We start from the raw sequence: 18,335 nt of genomic DNA on the forward strand, positions 1-18,335 counted from the left end.
GCCTCAGTCGCCCAGCACAGAGACACAGTTAACCTCTGCCTTTAAAGCAGTTTTGGTAACATTTTGTGGGTGAGAAGGGAATCTGGGGGGAGCAGGGGACATGAGTCTCTGAGTCTCTCTAGTCCTTTACAGGGGGTGGGAGAACGTGGGTGGTTTGGTCATTTCCAAAGCACATGGGCAGAATCATAGATTGTAAGCCCTCTGCTAAATCCCCCCTGCCGCCCCCCGGCCTGAGTCCAAGCCACCATCCTGCTGTCTCTCTGGAAGGCCAGGAACTCTGGGCTTTCTCTGATCCCTAAATGTGGCATCCAGCTGCAGTCTTTATACTGGGCTGCTCAGGGATGGGGACACAATGGGGTGTGAGCAGTACAGATGCCTGCAAATAACGGGAGTGTGTGTGTGTGTGTGTGTGTGCGCGCGCGCCGTATGGGGGTGTGCGTGCACCCATTCGTGCCCTGTGAGGCTGGAGTGGAGGGGCGGGCGGGCAGGAGTGTGGCTGTGTCTGCGTGTTTGCACCGGGTGTGTCTGTGGCAAGGTGGTGCGTGTGCGCTTGTCTGCCCTATGCACCCACTGCTCTTTGTTTAGGGACCTCTTGTCAGAGTCCATCAGCAGAGCGGGCTGGCCCGGCTGCTGAGAGGCATTTTCAGGATTTCATCTCAAGTGTAAGGAGTCTCTTTGGTTTGCGCCCAGAGCTCTCATGACCCATGCTGGATTTGCTCCAGGCTAGGCCAGCTGTGTAGCTCAGGGCCCGGAATTCCTTTATTGTTAATTAGGCAGCCTAGGGCTGGGGGAGTTCCTTTTGGCTCAGCTGATAGATCTGCTGCCCGTGCACTAGCCGGGTAGCCCGATGCAGTCTGGCCACCAGAAAGGGGCTCCACTAGCCAGTTACACTGACTGACCCTAGTGCATGACCCGGAAGAGGCTTATAATACTGAAGAGCAAAAGACTCAACATCCAGTTATCCCTGTGCTGCCTGGGGAGAGCAGTCTGTCTAGAGCAGCTGGGAGCACCAGTCTGACAGGCCATCCTGCAGCCACTGAAAACAGGGTGGCCAAACTCCTCATGTTCCTCGTGAAAATGCACCCGGGTGGGAGTGCTAACTTGCCTCTCTCCCTTCACCTGCCCCCCCTTTACCATCCCATGTTCTGCATCTCCTATCCCTTGTCAGTGCTGACTAGTGGCTGGAGCAAGGGGCACTGAAGTCAGTCATTTCATCTCTCTGTCCTCGGTAAAATGGAAATACTAATAACTCATCAGAGAATAAATAACCCAGCCCTGTCTCACAAGGGTGAATGGGAGAGTTACATCATTGACGTTTCCAAGATGCTTTGGGATCCTCAAGCTGAACGGTGCCTTTTAACGGCATCAGGTTATAATAATAATTATTATTATTATTTAAGGAAAGTCACTAAATTCTAAAGCACAATCAAAGTACACCATTGACGCCACTGGAGAGACAGGAGACAGCTGCTACAGTGTCGCCCGCTCACTGCACATCTGGAGAGCCGGCAGCCACATGGGGGGCAGGGTCACCCACCCAGGGCACATCTGGAGGTGGTCGAAGTCAACCCGCTCCAGAGGCATGACACACGAGGTGGGGAAAACTACAACTCCCGACATGCAATGCGCCGGACTCCTGAGAACCGGAACCAGGTGGGAGAGGAGGAGCGGGGCTGCCTTGACCCAGGACCTCTTTGCCTTGAGTCAAGACCCGCCCCTCTCCCAACGACTGCCCTATCATTGGCTAAGCCACTAGCAGTCACCTGCAGGACGGCCTGTGATTGGTTGTGGGGAGGGCTGGGGTTCCATGCGCTGACTAGTTGCTGGCTTCGTGCGCGCGCCCCGACCCCGGCATGGTGAGTCCCGGCGCTCGGCCCCCGCCCGCGGGTGGGGCTGGTGCTGCCAGGACCCAGCGGGGAGCAGCCCCGGTGTGGCCGGGGGGGAGCAGCCCGGGAGCCTGGGCTGGAAACTGGCCCCGTGTTGGCAGAGCCCAGGAGCGAGTTCGGCTGAGACCTGCCAGCTGCAGTGTCGCGGGGCCCAGGCAGCTGTTTAGAAACCTCAGGGACCCCTGAGCCCCTGGTAACCTCCCCCCAGCCCCTGGTAACCTAACCCCCCCTCCCGCCCAGCCCCTTGAAACCTAACCCCCCTCCCCCCCCGGTAGCCTACCCCCCTCCCGCCCAGCCCCTGGTAACCTATTCCCTCCCGCCCCGGTAACCTATCCCCTCCCCCCCCCCCCGCCCCTGGTAACCTTACCCCCCCCCCCCAGCTAACCTAACCCCCTCCTGCCCCAACCCCTGGTAACCTACCCTGTCCCCCCGCCCTAGCTCTTGGTAACCTAAAACCCCCTCCCCCCCAGCCCAGTTCTTGGTAACCTAAACCCCCTCCTGCCCCAGCCCCAGGTAACCTAACACCCCCGCTCCCCAACCCCTGGTAACCTATCCCCCGCCCCACACCAGTGCCCTTCCCCTGCTCTTTACCAGACCCAAAAGCTTCCTGCCCCAGAGCAGTCGCTGCACTTCACTGGTGAATGAAACCAGCTGGCCGGGGAGGAGGCCTGGGCCCCAGGAAGATCCTAAGTATCTGGGCCGCTCTTCCCGCTCCTATAAATAGGAGTTTGCCTAGTGTCCTTTGGAAGGCATTGCTGCTGCTGCTGCTGCAGGGGAGGCGTCTGTATCTGGTTTCCAGGCCTTACAGGCAACATGAAATGGCTGCAGCGTATCTGCAGAAGCATCTCCTGTCTCCAGCTGATTGTTAGAGGGTCTTTTTCTTTCTTTTCTCCTCAAGAGAGACGTACAGCAGCACCCTGACCTGGCTGCCTGGGTGCTGCACCTTAGTGGTTTATGCATTGGGTTTGAAACACGCAGGCTCCCGTCAAAAGCCAGGTTTGAATCCTGGAAGGATCCGCTTGGGCCCTAACTTTCTGAATTAAACAAAGCCCTTCAGGAGGCACCAAGGCTAGGAAATTCGTGTCTGACTGGAACCTGGGGGAGGTAACAGGACTACACAAACCTCTATGCACCAAGTCCCACGGTGTGCCTAGCATGGGTTCAGAGAGCACCAGCCATGTAGAGGGTAGTTTTGGAAAACCCAGGCGATCCCTTGGACAGAAAAGCCACTGAACGCTCATTCATGTGCCCAGGAATCTGGGCAGGGGTGTTCTGGCTCAGAGGATGCGCTGCGATGGGCAGGAGTCCTGTTGCTGACTTTGTGGTTCTGATTGTCTTCGTTTCCTTGCCAGGCTGTGATGGGGGTGCAGCTGGTGGTGAGCCTGCTTACGGCGAGCATCATGCAGAAGATGTCCCCGCACTGCTCCTTCGCTCGCTGGCTGCTGTGCAACGGCAGGTACAGGGGCTTTTCCAGCCAGCTCCAAACTGATGCCCCCGTTCTACTCTTGCATCTCTTCCTTCAAACACTGCCCCTCAATCCCCACCCCTTTGCTATTCCCGCCTTGGGCTCCCGCCCGCGTACACTCCCGGCTCTGCCTAAGCTCCACATCCCAACTCTCAGCACCCTCCTCTGTACAGCCCTGCCAACGTCCTGCAACCCTGACCTGCAGCCCCTTCTCCAGATGCCTGCAGCGTTGCTAGTTTTCTCTCGTCCAATCAGACAGTTCTGACTCTCCCCAGCTGTTTATTTATATTTTGTCCCATCACTGACCCTCTCCTGTACCTCCCTCCAGCCTGTATCGCTACAAGCACCCTTCGGAGGAGGAGTTGTGCGCCCTGGCTGGGAAGCAGAAGCCCAAGGCCAAGCGAGACCGGTGAGCGGATCCCCTGCAGTCCATGGTTTGTCATTGGGCGTGACGATTGGATGGTTTGGAGTGCAAATGATGCCTCTCCTCTTCCATGCCTGACTTCTCCAACCTGCCCCCATCTCTGGGGAGAGATGGTGTGGTGAGCAGTCAGGGCAGGGGGTCGGGCCTGGGATTTAATAATGCACCCAGAGGCTCCGATCGGGGACCTGTGGTGCAAGATGCTCGCAAATACACACCCATCTGAAACAGTGGCATCCGCCTCCGTCAGTCTCAAGCCTTGTCTAGACGCACAAGTTCTGTTGCTTTACCTACACTGGTCCAGTTGAAGCAGTGAAACACACCCACTGTGAGTGTGGACACAGCTGTGTCTGGATAAGTGTGCTGGCGGGGAAATAAGTTATACCAATGGTTCTCAAACCATGGGTCGTGACCCTGTTTTAATGGGGTTGCCAGGGCTGGCATTAGACTGCTGGGGCCCAAGCCCTACTGCCCGGGGCCAAAGCTGAAGCCCGAGGGCGTTAGCCCTGGGTGGCGGGGCTCAGGTTATAGGCCCCCGGCCTGGGGTAGCAGGGCTTTGGTGGGCTCAGGCTCCCCACCCGGGTCATGTAGTAATTTTTGTTGTCAGAAGGGGCTCGTGGTGCAATGAAGTTTGAAAACCTGAGTTATCCTGATAGACGCTTTTATCCTGGGGTAACTGTGTCTACACGAGGCATTGGACCTGTATAACTGTACCACCCTAACTCACCTAGTTCTACCAGAACCAAATTTCTGTGCGGACCAGGGCTAAATCCAAGGTAAGTGACAGCAGCTGGATACAACCAACGGAGGCAGGGAGCATGAATTCCAGCTCCGTGGGCTGCTGTCCAGGAACTTTGTCCCACCCTCGCTGTGCTCTGTTCCTGCCATTCTGAGCCTGTTTCTCTCTCGCAGGAGGCTGAACGGGGTCACAGAGGATAAACCCCTGTCAGTGCCCAGGGACATCAACCTGCACTTGGAGACCACTCCAGTAACCACAGTGGATGCTCTTGGTAATTCCCACACATCAGAGTCAGTCTGTGCCTGTCACCGCAGTGGCTGAAGGCCTATGGGGTGGGCAGGGGGGTGTGACTGACCTGAGTTTTCTAAGGCAGAGCCAGGGAATAGACCCCAGGAGTCCTGACTCCCAAGCCTCCCTGCTCTAACCTATGGGACTCCAATAACTTCCCAGAACCTGTTACAGAACCCAGGAGTCCTGATTCTCAGGGCCCTTGTTCAGGCCAGTGGCCCTGTGAGGGCCAAAGAAGTTCAGTTAGGGAAGTGTACCTCGCTGCCCCCCCCCCCCGACTCGCTGCAGGGCGGTGGGGGGCAGGGTGAGCTCGCTCCTTGCACGCTGGCGGGTGGTGACAGCCCTGTGTCTCTCTGCCCGTTCCCAGTGCTGCGCTATTTCCTGGAGTACCAGTGGTTCGTGGATTTTGCCGTCTACTCCACCCTCGTCTACCTTTTCACTGAAGGCTACTACTGCCTGGTGGACCCCCAGAAGGAGATGAATGTTGGCATCCTGTGGTGCCTGCTTACGGTCTTCTTCTCCTTGTATCCTTCCTTTCCTACCCTGCCCCCTCAGCCGTGGGGGCTGGGGCAGGGTTCCCAAGGGGGGATGGAATTCCCTAACCATGTGCCGGGGTCTAGAAGGAGAGGGCAGTGCAAGCAGCTCTGTAAGGCTGCCAGCGACGCAAAATAACAGGGGGGAAGAAACCCACCATCCTCTTCAGTTAGAAGCCTGGCTAAGGCCGAATGGCTTAATTTATGGACTTATAAACAGCTCCCTGACAAGTTATAAAGCTGCATAATGAGAGCCTTCCCCACCGAGAACTGGGCAGGGGCCTGATGAAGTGCATGCTTTACGAGGTGCTAATGCTGCGGCGGCTGCAATCTGTATGGATGGAAGGGCTCCTGGACACTTTTACAGGCTGTTGTAAAGCAGGGACGCCTGGGCCGTCTGTCTATCCCCATTGAAAAGGCAGCCGGCCCGCTCCCCGGCGGTTTATTTAGGGTTTATGTGAACATGTACATAGCACCAAGTAGCCTGCCAGTCCCTCCCCATTCCCTGCGGCTGATTGATGCAGGGCGCCGGGGGATTGGCAGCACAGGCCGAGCCTTGGGGCCTGGCTGCTAATGGGGGTGGGGAGCAAAACCCGGCCTTGGGGACCCTGAAGAAAGGGCTTGAATTGTTTCCTTTCATTACCCATAATCGCCCTCTTGCCAGCAGGCGACACCCCAGTGAGTCCCTCTGAGTTAACCCCTCAGGCCTTCTCCTCAAGTGCAGTCACACGCTTCTCCCCCTCTCCGGCCTGGCCCCGGGCTGTGGCACCCGGTAGATCGATCATGCGCAGCCTGCAGGTCGGGCCGCCTCACCTGCTCGCAGTTCTTCCCTGCGCAGCGTGTGGCCAGGGGTGGATACAACAACCAGGCAGCCTCTCTAATGCCAGCGTATTTAATCTCAGCAGTGGGCACAAAGCATCTCGCCCCAGGTCCCGATTGTTCAGGGAGCCCCCGATTCTCCCCTCGGCTATGAATCCCTCCCTGCCTGAGTCACCTGGGAGCGGCTGCTGGCAGCCAAGTCAGCCCTGCCTATGATGTGATCATCCCTCGTAGCTAGCAGTGGCTGGGCTGTGCTGTGCTTCTGAGAGCCTGCCAGCTTGGGATCAGGCCCCAGTGTGTAACACAGAGGGACAAAACCTCCCCGGGCTGGGCCACCTGTTGCGTTGATTGTGTCTCCCCGCCCCCCACACTCAGGCCCCAGTGAGGATGTTGTTACAGGACCCCCCCCCAAATGAGATCGGGGCCCATTGTGTCAGCTGCTCTCTAGGCCTGTGCTAACAGACAGCCCCTGCCCCATAGATAGACCAAAGGGGTGGGGGATTCGCCTCCCTGCCTTACAGATGGGAACTGAGGCCCAGGTTGGCTAAGTGCTTTGCCCAAGGCTACACACAGAGTGAGTGACAGAGCTGGTCTCTCATCACCATGACTACAAGGGCCTTCCTGATGGCTGCAGCCCAGATCTCTCCCAGCCCTCAGACGGTGACTAGACAGAGGCGTGCTTTTGGTTTTATAGTGGTTTGTATTCCCCGGTGAAAGATGCCGGCTCCACGATCCCTGAGGCTCAGACGCGCACGTCCCCCACTCCTGAGCGCTGCTCCTTGTCCCTGTTGGGGGGCTCACTGCCAGGCCCGAGGGGGCAGCTTGCTCTCCGTGGCCCACCCAGGCTTTGGCCTCTCTGCCAAGGCCTCCAGCCATGCCCACAGCAGTGGCCAGGCGTGAGAGGGAGACCTTTCTCCATTAGGAGTTACGCTGAGGCCCAGCAAACTGGCCTCACCCCGGGGCCAGCAGGCAGGAGCCGTCCGAAGGGGGAGAACTGTCTGTAGCCACCAAGTGGGGTCCCCTGGTGTGAGATGTCTGTTCAGTGAGCGTTTGGGGCTATGTAAAGGCCAAGGCCAACTGGTTTCTTTAACACCAACCCCCCTGCGCCTGCAGCAAGATCTTCTTCATGGTGATGCACCATTACTTCCGCTCAGAGGAGGGAGGCGAGCGCTCTGTCTGCCTCACCTTCGCCTTCTTCTTCCTCCTCGTTGCCATGGTGGCACTCGTCGTGCGGGAGGACTACTTGGAGTTCGGCCTCGACTCGGGTCAGCGAGCGGTGGGGCTGGGGCCGCGCCGGGTGCGGGGAGAGAGCTGGGGATTGGGCAGACGGGTGGATTTGAGCGCCACGGCAGCAGGTCCCTCAGTAGGGATGAGCTGGGCCTGCCCACGGACTTACCAGCTGTGGTTGGAACCGTCTGCAAATGTGGCTGTGGCAGGGGACGCGTCTGCATGCGGTGACCCTGCTAATGTGCACCCGTGGTTCTGTGCTTCGGGATCCGATTGTGGGATGGGGGCCAGTTACCTCCATGTGCCCAGATGTACTGGGGGGTCTTGCATAGCCCCGTTGTTCTGTGACCGATCCCAGTCTATGGTAGATGCGAGTGTGTGGCAGGAAATCTGCCCTGTTTGGCCATCGTGGTGTAAACCTGTCCCCATGCATGGTAAACTGTTAGACAACCCCGCAGGGGGGTTGTCTAGACTAAGAAAAGCGGTTGAAGTTAGTTTGGGATGAGCTAACCCCGATCTCTCCCCTGACATCAGTGCAGGTTAACCCTTAACTCAGTCAGCTAACCCCAACCTAACGTCAACCGCTCCTAGCTAGACAGACCCACAGACATAGGCAGGCAGGTCCAAGCTGTTACAGTGCTCTCCCTGATGCGGTAGCTTTTGCTGTAATGACAGGCCCCTAGCACCGTGCTCGCTATGGCCCAGGTAGCCACTTTAAATGAATAAAAGGGAAGTGCTTTTCCATGCAATAAACAATTAGCCTGTGGAACTCACTGCTGTAAAACAGCACTGAGGCCAAGAGCTCAGCGGGATTTTGTGCAGAAAGATTAATACGGAGGACAAGACTATGTAATGTTACAGCAGTAAGGATTAAAAAAACCCAAGAGTTTGAGAAGGGCTAAAAATCCCCAAGCTCCAGGGCATGAGCCAATTCTAAGTAGCAGGGGTCAGGAAGGAACATTCTCTGGGGACAGGTTAGCCCCAAACTGCCGGGTTTCCTGTGCCTTCCTCTGAAGCAGCTGGTACTAGCCACTGTTGGAGACAGGAGACTGGACTAGGTGGATACTGGCCATCCCTGTATTCCGATTGCTGAACAGTGCACAGGCCTGCCCTGGGCATGGTTCTGGACCCAGCTGTGAACAGCCTGGTGCTGCATGCCAAAGGACCGCCCCCACCCAGTCTTTGCAGTGAGGTCATGTGATGCGATGTACCACCGTGGGCTCTGAATCCCCCCCCCCTGCTTTTGTCTAGTTAAATGCTGGATAATTACTTTTACTGCTGGCTTTTATCACCCTTTGACCAGCCGCATTGTTGGGGTGGCAAAGGAGCCTAGGAAGGGCTGTCTGACTGTAACCGCTGGGAGCCAGCAACTCCTCGCAGCAGAGATTCTGCTCTCGCTTATAGCCGGGGAAGTCTCCTGACAGCAATGGGGTTGCTCCCATTAATTTTTTTATCTCCTAGAACTGGAAGGGACCTTGAAAGGTCATCGAGTCCAGCCCCCTGCCTTCACTAGCAGGACCAAGTACTGATTTTGCCCTAGATCCCTAAGTGGCCCCCTCAAGGATTGAACTCACAACCCTGGGTTTAGCAGGTCAATGCTCAAACCACTGAGCTATCCCTCCCCCCCAATTTCCCGATTTTCATCGGTGGAAGTGACGAGGGATCAGGCTCTCTCTGCCCAATGAAATAGTGCTGTGCAGAAAACTGACCCCAAACCCCTCTCCAGATGAGCCGTTTAGGGGGCTGGAGAGTGGGATGCGCTTGCTTTCAGTCTGTGGGTTTCCCCACTCGTTCTCTTAAAGGGAAATTCCCCCGACTTGTTACAACCCCTTAAACAGACAAATAAATAATATTTATCCCAGGCAGCTCCTTGCACCCTGAGGGATCTCGCTGTCACTTACCAGCTGACCCACCCAGGCACTCGCAGATGTGCGGAGCTCTAAGGCTTTGAGTCCCACATGTCGGGAAGTGCTCTGCTGGATGAACTCGCTCCTCGTGTGGTCACACTGCTCTGGCACAGCTCTGCTTGGACCAGTATCACGTTCTGCTCCTGGGGGGGAGGGGGGAGGGGGGTTTGACTATGTCGGTATGAAGCGGAGCTTTGCCAGTATAGCTGCGTCCACACTAGCAGCACTTTGCTGATATAGTTCATTAGGACGTCAGCACTCTTAAAGCACACCAGAGTAGTTTAAGCCACTTCCAAAGCAACATAAGCTAAACTTTAAAAAGGCCCCTTTACTGGGCTCAGCGTGTCCACACAGGGGATTCTATAGCGGTATCACCGCAGTGGTTTAAATTCACACCCGATCTGATACGGGTATAACTTTCCCATGTTGATGAGTCCTTAGGTGCTTTTGACCATTTCACCCTGAGTGACTTGCTCTTAGGAACCTGCTGTAGCGATTGGAATAAAGCTACACCATTGCTTTCCCCGTCACCTGCTGCCTCTTCCCTTCCAACACAATCTCTCCTACTCACCCATGTCTCTTTTCTGCAGGGCTTGCCAATGTCAGTGATAACCTGGAGATTCTCTTAAAGCAGCGAGGATGGGAATGGACGTAAGTCTGGCCGAGCAGATAATAGAAAGGCACGTGGGATGGGGGGGAGGGTTGAGCTTTTTGAGTCTTTGCAGCCAATCCGGTCACCAGCCCTTTGTGTCACCAGTTCAGCAGCCTTCTGTAAGGTGGCTGAGTTTCAGTTCCATAGGGTGTAAGTATTTTTATTTTCATGGGGTTTTTTTGTTGCTTGTTTTTTAACCTTAGAAATATCAGGAATGTTGAGTCTGATTTTGCTGGAGGATTTCTTGGAGGTCTCAGAGATGTAAACTGCCTTTAACTGAAGAGATGGGAGGGCTTGAATCTTTAACAAAGAATATTTTTCTCCCAAGTGAGTTTTGGACATTGGAGTTAAATGAATGTTAACTAACCAGACCAGAAACAAAGACTGAGTAAAAAAACCTTACCCATCAGATTTCTCTTCTGTGATGTCATAATGCCGCTAGTTCCCCAGCCTCCCAGCCTCTTCTGGGGAAAACCAGGGTCAAAAAGGCTTGGAAAGATTCTCTTAACGCTAGCATTATGGAGAGAACCTTTCCCGGCCTTTTTTTATCCGTCAGATAGAAGCATAAAAAGGGCCCAAGGTCTGTGTGTGTTCGCCTCTGCTGGTCCCTGAGGAAGAGCCTTCGCTGTCCTCGTGCTAACCCGTCCGCAGGCTGAATTCTGTCCGTTAGCATGTCGTAGCCTTATCTGACCCTGCTCCGTGTCTGCAGAGTTCCCATCACCAAACTGACCTTCAAGGTGGGGCTGGTGGCCCTTTGTTCGTTCATTGGCGCGTGTCTGACGTTCCCGGGATTGCGGCTGGCGCAGACTCACCTGGACGCTCTGAAGATGGCCGCGGACAGGCCAATGACCCAGTTGAGTAACCTCCCGCTTGTCTGTGAAGCAGCCAGCCTTATAGATGGGCTGCGAGACGGCACAAGGCCGCCACCCCTGGCTGCTGTCTGACAGCGTGTGGGGAGCTCTGTTCCCCTGAGTACTGCCCCACCCCAGAGGTGGCAGCAGTGCGAGCCACGCACAAGCCCTGTGGCATGGGAGGTGCTTTGCAGATGTAAAGCAGGGGTGTCATTCAGACACTGGGGGGTGTAGAGGCAGGAGCTCTGCCAGGAAATGGACCTCTGATAAGTTTGACAGGTCTATGCAGGTGCTGACTGTATGCTGGGGGCAGGACAGGGGCCAGGTTACCTGGCTCTGTCCCTCTAAAAAACCCTCCCCATCTACCTCCCTCCCCTGAGATACCTGGAGGCTGTTGCTTTTCCTGGTGAGCTTTGCATGGTCTTTGCCGGAGCGGGCCAGCCAGCGGCGCCCTCAGGTGAACGTCGACAGGAGCCCGTGGTTCAGGGTGCTGCCCTGGGGCGGAGATGGGGGAAAGCTGGGCTCTGACAGGCTCTGACTCCAGTTCTTTTTCCCCCCGGCAGGATCCTGCTCCACGCCAGTTTCCTGGCACCCCTGGTCGTGGTGCTCATGTGGATCAAGCCCATTTCCCGAGACTTGCTGCTTCATGCACCCATGGGGAAGCAAACGGTCCAGATGTGAGTGCGCCTCTGCAGTCAGCAGGCAGGCAAGGGGGAGGGGCTGTCCAAGTCTGTTCCCCTCCCCATCCACCAGGTGCAGACACGGGTCCGTCCTGTGCCCTGCGCTACCCCTGGCCATCCCAGCATCTGCCAGTGCTTTATTAGTTCAGACTTGCCATCCCCCATGAGTCAGTGACATCAACCTCGCTAGTGAGGGGAAGGGACTTTCCACCAAGGACACACAACAGGTCAGTGGTTGGTAGAGCCAAGAAATAGAACCCAGGAATCCTGGCACCCAGGTGCCTCTTAACTGCTAGACCCCACTGCCCTCCCAGAGTTGGGAACAGAACCCAGGAGTCCCGACTCTTTTTCTGTTCTACTATTGGTAACATCCCCGACTTTTCTGGCAGTGCTGGCCAAACTCCCATCAGACCCTGCTGTTTCTGATGTGTCCCTTGCTGTATAGTCCAGGCACTGTCCAAGCTGCGCCCTTTGAAGGTGAATTCTGCCCCCTTCACGCTAACTCTCCTGTCCTCTTGCCCCAGCATGTCGGACTCGGCCTACAACTCCACGCGCCTCTGGACCATTGTCGCCCTCTGCCTGCTGCGCCTGGCCATGACACGCCACCACCTGCAGGCCTACCTCCAGTTGGCGGAACGCTGGGTGGAGCAGATGAAGAGGGAAGCTGGGCGCATCACCGCCCTGGAGATCCAGCGCAGGGTAGGCGCCGGCGGGGCACAGAGTAACTCGGGCAGCTGGGGCAAAAAGCAGATTCAGGCTCCCTGCTGTGGAAACAGCCCAGGAGTCTGAGGCCGGTCGCTCTCCAGCCTCCTCGGAGGCTTGTGAACCAGCTCCATTCAGCCGGCCGTAGGACCCTGGGTCCCAGCACCCCTCAGCTCCAGGGAGATTCCCCCCCTCCTGGCTGTAGCTAGATCTGTTCCCCTGTAAGCACCAGGCCCGAGACGGGTGCATGGGCGACGCACACCGGGGTCTAGACAGCACTGGCCTTGGGCAGAGAGGAGCTGGGCAAAGACAGGAGTGTTTCCTTTCCCAGCCCCTTCCCTCTCGGTCTCTTTCCTTCCTGACTCTCCCCTCTAGTATGGGTTTTACAGTCGCACCGTGCGGGCCTCGTTCTGCCAGGCCCAGCCCTGGGAGACAGGCCCTGCTGCACGGGCAGGGGAGAGGCACCGAGAGGGGCAGTGACTTGCCCAGGCTCGCAGAGCCGTCTGGTGCTCCTGCCCCGCATCGCTCGCGTCCCTTCAGTGCCGATTCCCTCTCCGTTTCTAGGTCACGAGGATTTACTGCTACGTCACCGTGGTCAGCCTGCAGTACCTGGGCCCCATCATCCTCACGCTGCACTGCACGCTGCTCCTCAAATCGCTGGGTAGGGAGCCGGCTGGGGGGCCCTTTGCAACTTGCCCCCCCAAGAGGTGGGGGTGGGGGTGACATTTCAGAGCCTTGTCGAGGGATCAGCATCGTGGTTGCGATTTGGAGCAGGTCACCGGAGCTGCATCTGCCTCCAGCCGCTCTCCCTGATTACCTCCCGCTGCAGCTGAGGGGCCCTGCGTGAAATGAGTTTGTTGGGTCTCAGGCCACCGCCTGATGGGCAGTTGTCCAGGGCCCAGACGGGGGCTGGCTGGCAGGGGAAGGGTGCCCTAGCCCGAAACACCCAGCTTGGAAGGAAGGGTCGATGTCCTGCTGCGGGGGTTGGGAGGGCAGATTGTCCCACATCTGCAGGGTTCCTGCACCTCCTCCTGCAGTGGCTGGTGCTGGGCCTGGCTAGCAGTCCCTTGCCGGTCTGTAAACCGGGGCGCGCCTCCCCTGGCCCCGAGTCACCCTGTGCAGTGGGCTGAGCAGAGCCGGGAAACACCCCAGCGGCTGGGTGACAGGATAGGTGCTGCAGGGAGCAGTTGGAGGGACCCGTCCCTCCAGGGCTGGCTGGGACTAGAGGGGTGCGCTCTGCCCCTGCCAGGGGTGGGGGATCAGCTTGGCTCCCCTCACGCTCACCAGTCCCTCTTGTCCCCTCTGCCTTGCAGGTGACTACTCGTGGGGCCTGTTCCCCGAGCCCCCGCCCGTCTCCCCGGCGGTGGGCGCCGCACCGGCCCGGCCCGCTGCTCCCTTGGCTGAGGAGGAGGGAGGAGAGGACATGCAGGCCATGGTGGCGCAGATCACGGGCGCGCTGGGCGCCATCCTCACCCCGCTTTTCTACCGCGGAATCTTCGCCTTCCTGACCTGGTGGGTGGCCGTTTGCCAAGTGATCACCAGCCTCTTTGGCCTCTACTTCCACCAGTACCTGGCAGCCTCCTAACCACAGCTGCAGCAGGGCACAGGGCTACATGCCACGTGACCTGCAGGGCCACGTGCCACGGGCTGGGAATAGTTCCCACCCAACGGCTCTCTGCCCTGCGTCCAGCCCATCTCCTCTCCTGCCTGGGCCTGGGAACGCCAGCTGCCCCTGCTTCGTGTAGAGACAACCGGCCTCCCTGCTGGGACCCGCCTGTCAGGCCGAGGCCGCTGGCTGGTTGTCTGTGCCCACCGAAGGGGCAGGAGTAACTTGCCGGGGGTGTTGGCGCATCAGCGTCTCCCCAGCCTGCATTGGAGCTGGTTGGGAGATGTGGGGGAGGGGCCCCAAGCACAGCATCTTCCAGGCTATTTCTCCCCAGCTTGCTTCGGCCGAGCCGCTCCCCCTCCCCCCGCCATGGCAGGGGCTGTCTCCCCTACATGGCTTCTTGTGCATGGGCCATGTTCTACTGCTGGCCTCCCCCCGAGAGCTCAGGTACCCTCGCAGCCTCAGCTTCCTCCCCCACCTCCCACCCCAGAAGGAGCCTGCTGGTGGGGAACATGAGATGGTTCAGCTGGGAGCCAGAGACCTAGAGGGCTGGGGGCTCCCGGTACGCGGCACGGGACTTGGCGGGCTGGGGACTCCCGGGACCCGGCGTGGGCATTGGAGGACTGGGGGCTCCCGGTACCCGGCACGGGCCTTGGCGGGCTGGGGGCTCCCGGTACCCGGCACGGGCCTTGGCGGGCTGGGGGCTCCCGGTACCCGGCACGGGCCTTGGCGGGCTGGGGGCTCCCGGTACCCGGCGTGGGCATTGGAGGACTGGGGGCTCCCGGTACCTGGCACGGGACTTGGCGGGCTGGGGGCTCCCGGGACCCGGCACGGGCCTTGGCGGGCTGGGGGCTCCCGGGACCCGGCACGGGCCTTGGCGGGCTGGGGGCTCCCGGGACCCGGCACGGGCCTTGGCGGGCTGGGGGCTCCCGGTACCCGGCGTGGGCATTGGAGGACTGGGGGCTCCCGGTACCCGGCACGGGACTTGGCGGGCTGGGGGCTCCCGGGACCCGGCACGGGCCTTGGCGGGCTGGGGGCTCCCGGGACCCGGCACGGGCCTTGGCGGGCTGGGGGCTCCCGGGACCCGGCACGGGCCTTGGCGGGCTGGGGGCTCCCGGTACCCGGCGTGGGCATTGGAGGGCTGGGGGCTCCCGGGACCCGGCACGGGCCTTGGCGGGCTGGGGGCTCCCGGGACCCGGCACGGGCCTTGGCGGGCTGGGGGCTCCCGGGACCCGGCACGGGCCTTGGCGGGCTGGGGGCTCCCGGGACCCGGCGTGGGCCTTGGAGGACTGGGGCTCCGGGACCCTGCGCAGTTGCTGACACCAGTGCAGGGTGCTCCCAGGGCACGCTCTGTCCTGCTGTCAATGGCCATGCAGGGCAATGGAGGAAGGGGGACTAGGCCTACAAGTGAAATGGGCCTGACGCAGCCGAGCTCTAGCGCTTGATGCTGCAGGAAGCGGGGGGGTGGGGGGACGCTGAGGCTGGGAAAGGGGGAGAGGACGCTGGCTCAGAGTCACGCCTAGAAGCCGGAATGGAAATCCACGGGGCAGCAGAGGAGACGGGCTGTCCACAGAGCAGCCTCCCGCATGGCAGACAGAGCGGGGGCTGCGCAGCATCCACCCCTTGGCCCGTGTGTCAGGCGCAACCCGGATCCCATCACTTGGGTGCCTGCTGCTCCGGCTCTCGCCAGCAGGACCCCAGAGCAAACCCTCTCCTAACAGGGAACTTGCAGCCCTTCCCTTGTGCCTGGCCAGGCTCGCAACAGCTGGCCCTGGGCTGGGGTGTCATGGGCTGCAGGCACTGTGCAGGTGTAGGTGGGAAATCACTGGATGATTTATTAGACCAACTCTTTTTTGGTAGCTTTGTTCTTCCACCGCTTGGGTTCGACCATGGCCGAGGCACTCGCTCCCTGCTGGGGGGAGGTGTTGGATGTTTGCCCCAATGAGGGCATAAATAGCGATTCTCCCTAAGACTGTGAGTGTTTGGCGTGGGGTTTCTGTGGCCTGCATTTGATTTAATTTCTCCTCAGGAAATCATCCCCCTCCTCTGTGTAAAATCACCCAGCCCAGTGGCCTTACTGATTCTGACTTCTAGAATAAATGCAACCAGGTACAGGGATATTTTATGAATAAATACATAAAACTGGTAATCCACTTGCTGGTCAGATTCCTGCCGCATTCCTGCAGTGGTAGCTGGACAGAGGATTCTTCAAGTCACCATCCAAATGTGTCCTGTAGTGTTGGTGTGCGTGGTTAAAGCATCTACTGTGTTCCACCCCAGAGGTGGCTGCATTTGAGTAATGTGGGAGGGGAAGTCACCAGCTCTAGAAGAACCTTGGGGATCAAAGTTCTTGCAGCAATATAAGATGAGGCAGGAACATAACCCCAACAGCAGCTCATCCTCTGTACGCTGTGGGGGGAGGAGGGGCAGGGACTGCAGGCCCTCCTGGGGGGGGAGGAGGGGGTCCTCCAAGGCACTTGTGGGGGAGGGGGGGCAAGAGGGAGACTAGAGCTGCCCTGGCAGGAGTGAACCGGGCCAAGCATTTCGGACGGGGGGGGGAGCTTTTTGCAGCATCTCACCCTTGATGTAACCAGTGTCTGGCCCTGATGCATGGGGCCTGAGGCTCATGCGGAGGTGGGCATGTGCCCCAAAGTGTGTGCGGGGGGAGCCCAACCTGGCTGCAGAGAGGCCCCAGCAGCTGGGCTCCCTGCAGGCTGGCAGTTGCAGACTACAGTATGGTGGGGGAAATTCCTTCTCCACCCTGGGCTGGTGGGGCAGCGAGGAGTTACGTCCTGGCTGTGGGGCTAGAGTTGTGTTCCCATAAATCCCAGTGATGGCTGTACGCAAGGCCATCAGCCTTCGGCACAGAGCTGGGTAAGCCGGAACGCCTCTGCCCTCCCCTGGCCATTGCCAAGGTGACAGTGATACAGCCACCTGGAGCTTGGCCTCTCAGCCAAAGCACAGCTCCCTGCACCCCTGGAGTCAAGCCGAGGGGAGACCCTAGGAAAAGGAGCAGCTCGTAACATAGGTGAGGCGATGGGCAGGGCTGCAAGGAGGGGTGGTGTATATAAACACACACGCACAAGTCTGCACACACACCCCCTGCAGCTGGTGCACTCACTCACACCAGCACATGGAGGCTGTGAAACCCAAACCCTGCCGCAGCCGAATGGCAGCCGCCTAGGCCAGCGTCGCAGACCTGTCCCTGACAGCGCGTGGGGAGCCAGGGTGGGGGTATGGGCCCATGCACAGACCCCTGGGTGCAGCTGCCCCAGGGAGGGGAGGCCACTGGCAAGGCTCATTTCCATCCCCCATTGCAGGGGGTCAGGTCCTACAGGTGCCTCACAAGGAGGGTTTGGCTCCCCTGGCTCAGGCGTTACCCACATCTGAGGCCCGGAACCCCCGCCCAGCTGGGCGCATTTGCCAGGTCTGGCCTGTGTCAATAGCCCATCCCTACCCCTAGGAGCCTCCGGAGAGCGTGCAGCCCTTTGCCTGAGCCCTAGCCTGCCCGCGAGGGCCTTCTCCCGCTGCTGGACTCCGCTTTCCCCTTCCTCCACACCCATAGCACATGCGCCCCAGCCCAGCAGCATCTTTCCACAGCCCCGCCCGTGGGGAAAATGGAAATGGGGGGCTCCCTCCTAGACATGGGTGGGAAGCACAGGCAGAGCCTGCAAAACCCCCAGCAGGTGCTCACTGGGACCCAGCCAGGTAGGGAGGGAGCCACAGCTGGGACCAGCTCCTGGAGAAGGAAGGGCAGGGCCACCTTTTCAGCTCAGGTTCAGTTAAGCAACCCCAAATCCAGGCGAGGCCATGGCAGCTGGGACTCCAGAGGCTGGTTCAACCTCTGCTTGTCCCTTTACAGCCCTAAGAGCTCATTTGTCTAATTTTCTCTAAGGCTGGGGGCCGAGTGCCCAGGGAGGCATTTGCAGCAGGAGGGCGGTTGCTAGGGCCCTGGGTTGTGCTGCATTCAGACACGCAGACAGTCTTTCCCCGGAGATCTGCCCAGACGTGATCCTGGGCTGGGACAATGACTGATAGACTAGCCAGGAAAGGGGGAGCGGGGGGGGGGGGAGAGAAAGAATTCACAGGCGCTGTAATTGGGCCACAAAAAAAGAAACCCACCCTGCCCCCACTGCAGAATTATTTGTAAAAAAAAGCACAAGATGTTAATATGGGAGCATCACCCCAGGCCCGTCCCTGCTCACACAGGGCCCCCTTCCCAGAGCTCAGCCAAGAGGCGAATCCGTTGGGAGCAGTTCTTCGCTTGGTGTGGGAATTGCTGGTGAAGGGAGCCAAGGGGCCAGTGCCTGACTCCACCCCACAGCACTAATTGCCCCCCGTGCACAGAAGTCCCCCACTCTGACCCATAATTCTTTCCCCAGCAGGAAAACCACGACCATGGTTAAAGGATTCAAAATTAGGCCTTAGAACAGGGGTGGCCAAAAACTTACTGACTCGCCCAGCCACAGACGACGATCTTCAGAAGTTTGAGAGCTGGGGCGGCTCTGCTGGGGCTCGGCCTTTCAGCCCCGTTCCTGCAGCCCAGGCAGGCCTCCTCG

The 18,335-nt window shown here is 59.0% G+C and overlaps 1 protein-coding gene across 1 annotated transcript; it reads left to right on the forward strand.

Annotated features, from left to right (window-relative positions):
- Nucleotides 1–1,824: 1,824 nt before the first annotated feature.
- Nucleotides 1,825–13,755, forward strand: TMEM161A (transmembrane protein 161A). Its single transcript, XM_065422202.1, has 12 exons — nucleotides 1,825–1,856; nucleotides 3,239–3,342; nucleotides 3,680–3,760; nucleotides 4,685–4,782; nucleotides 5,167–5,323; nucleotides 7,265–7,416; nucleotides 9,876–9,936; nucleotides 10,647–10,790; nucleotides 11,352–11,465; nucleotides 11,993–12,167; nucleotides 12,735–12,831; nucleotides 13,484–13,755. Exons 1-12 carry the CDS (start codon nucleotides 1,854–1,856, stop codon nucleotides 13,753–13,755), a joined length of 1,458 nt encoding a protein of 485 aa, XP_065278274.1. The 5' UTR covers nucleotides 1,825–1,853.
- Nucleotides 13,756–18,335: the final 4,580 nt, after the last annotated feature.

The sequence above is a fragment of the Emys orbicularis genome, chromosome 24 (genome assembly GCF_028017835.1).
Source record: "Emys orbicularis isolate rEmyOrb1 chromosome 24, rEmyOrb1.hap1, whole genome shotgun sequence".
Lineage (NCBI taxonomy): Eukaryota > Metazoa > Chordata > Testudines > Emydidae > Emys > Emys orbicularis.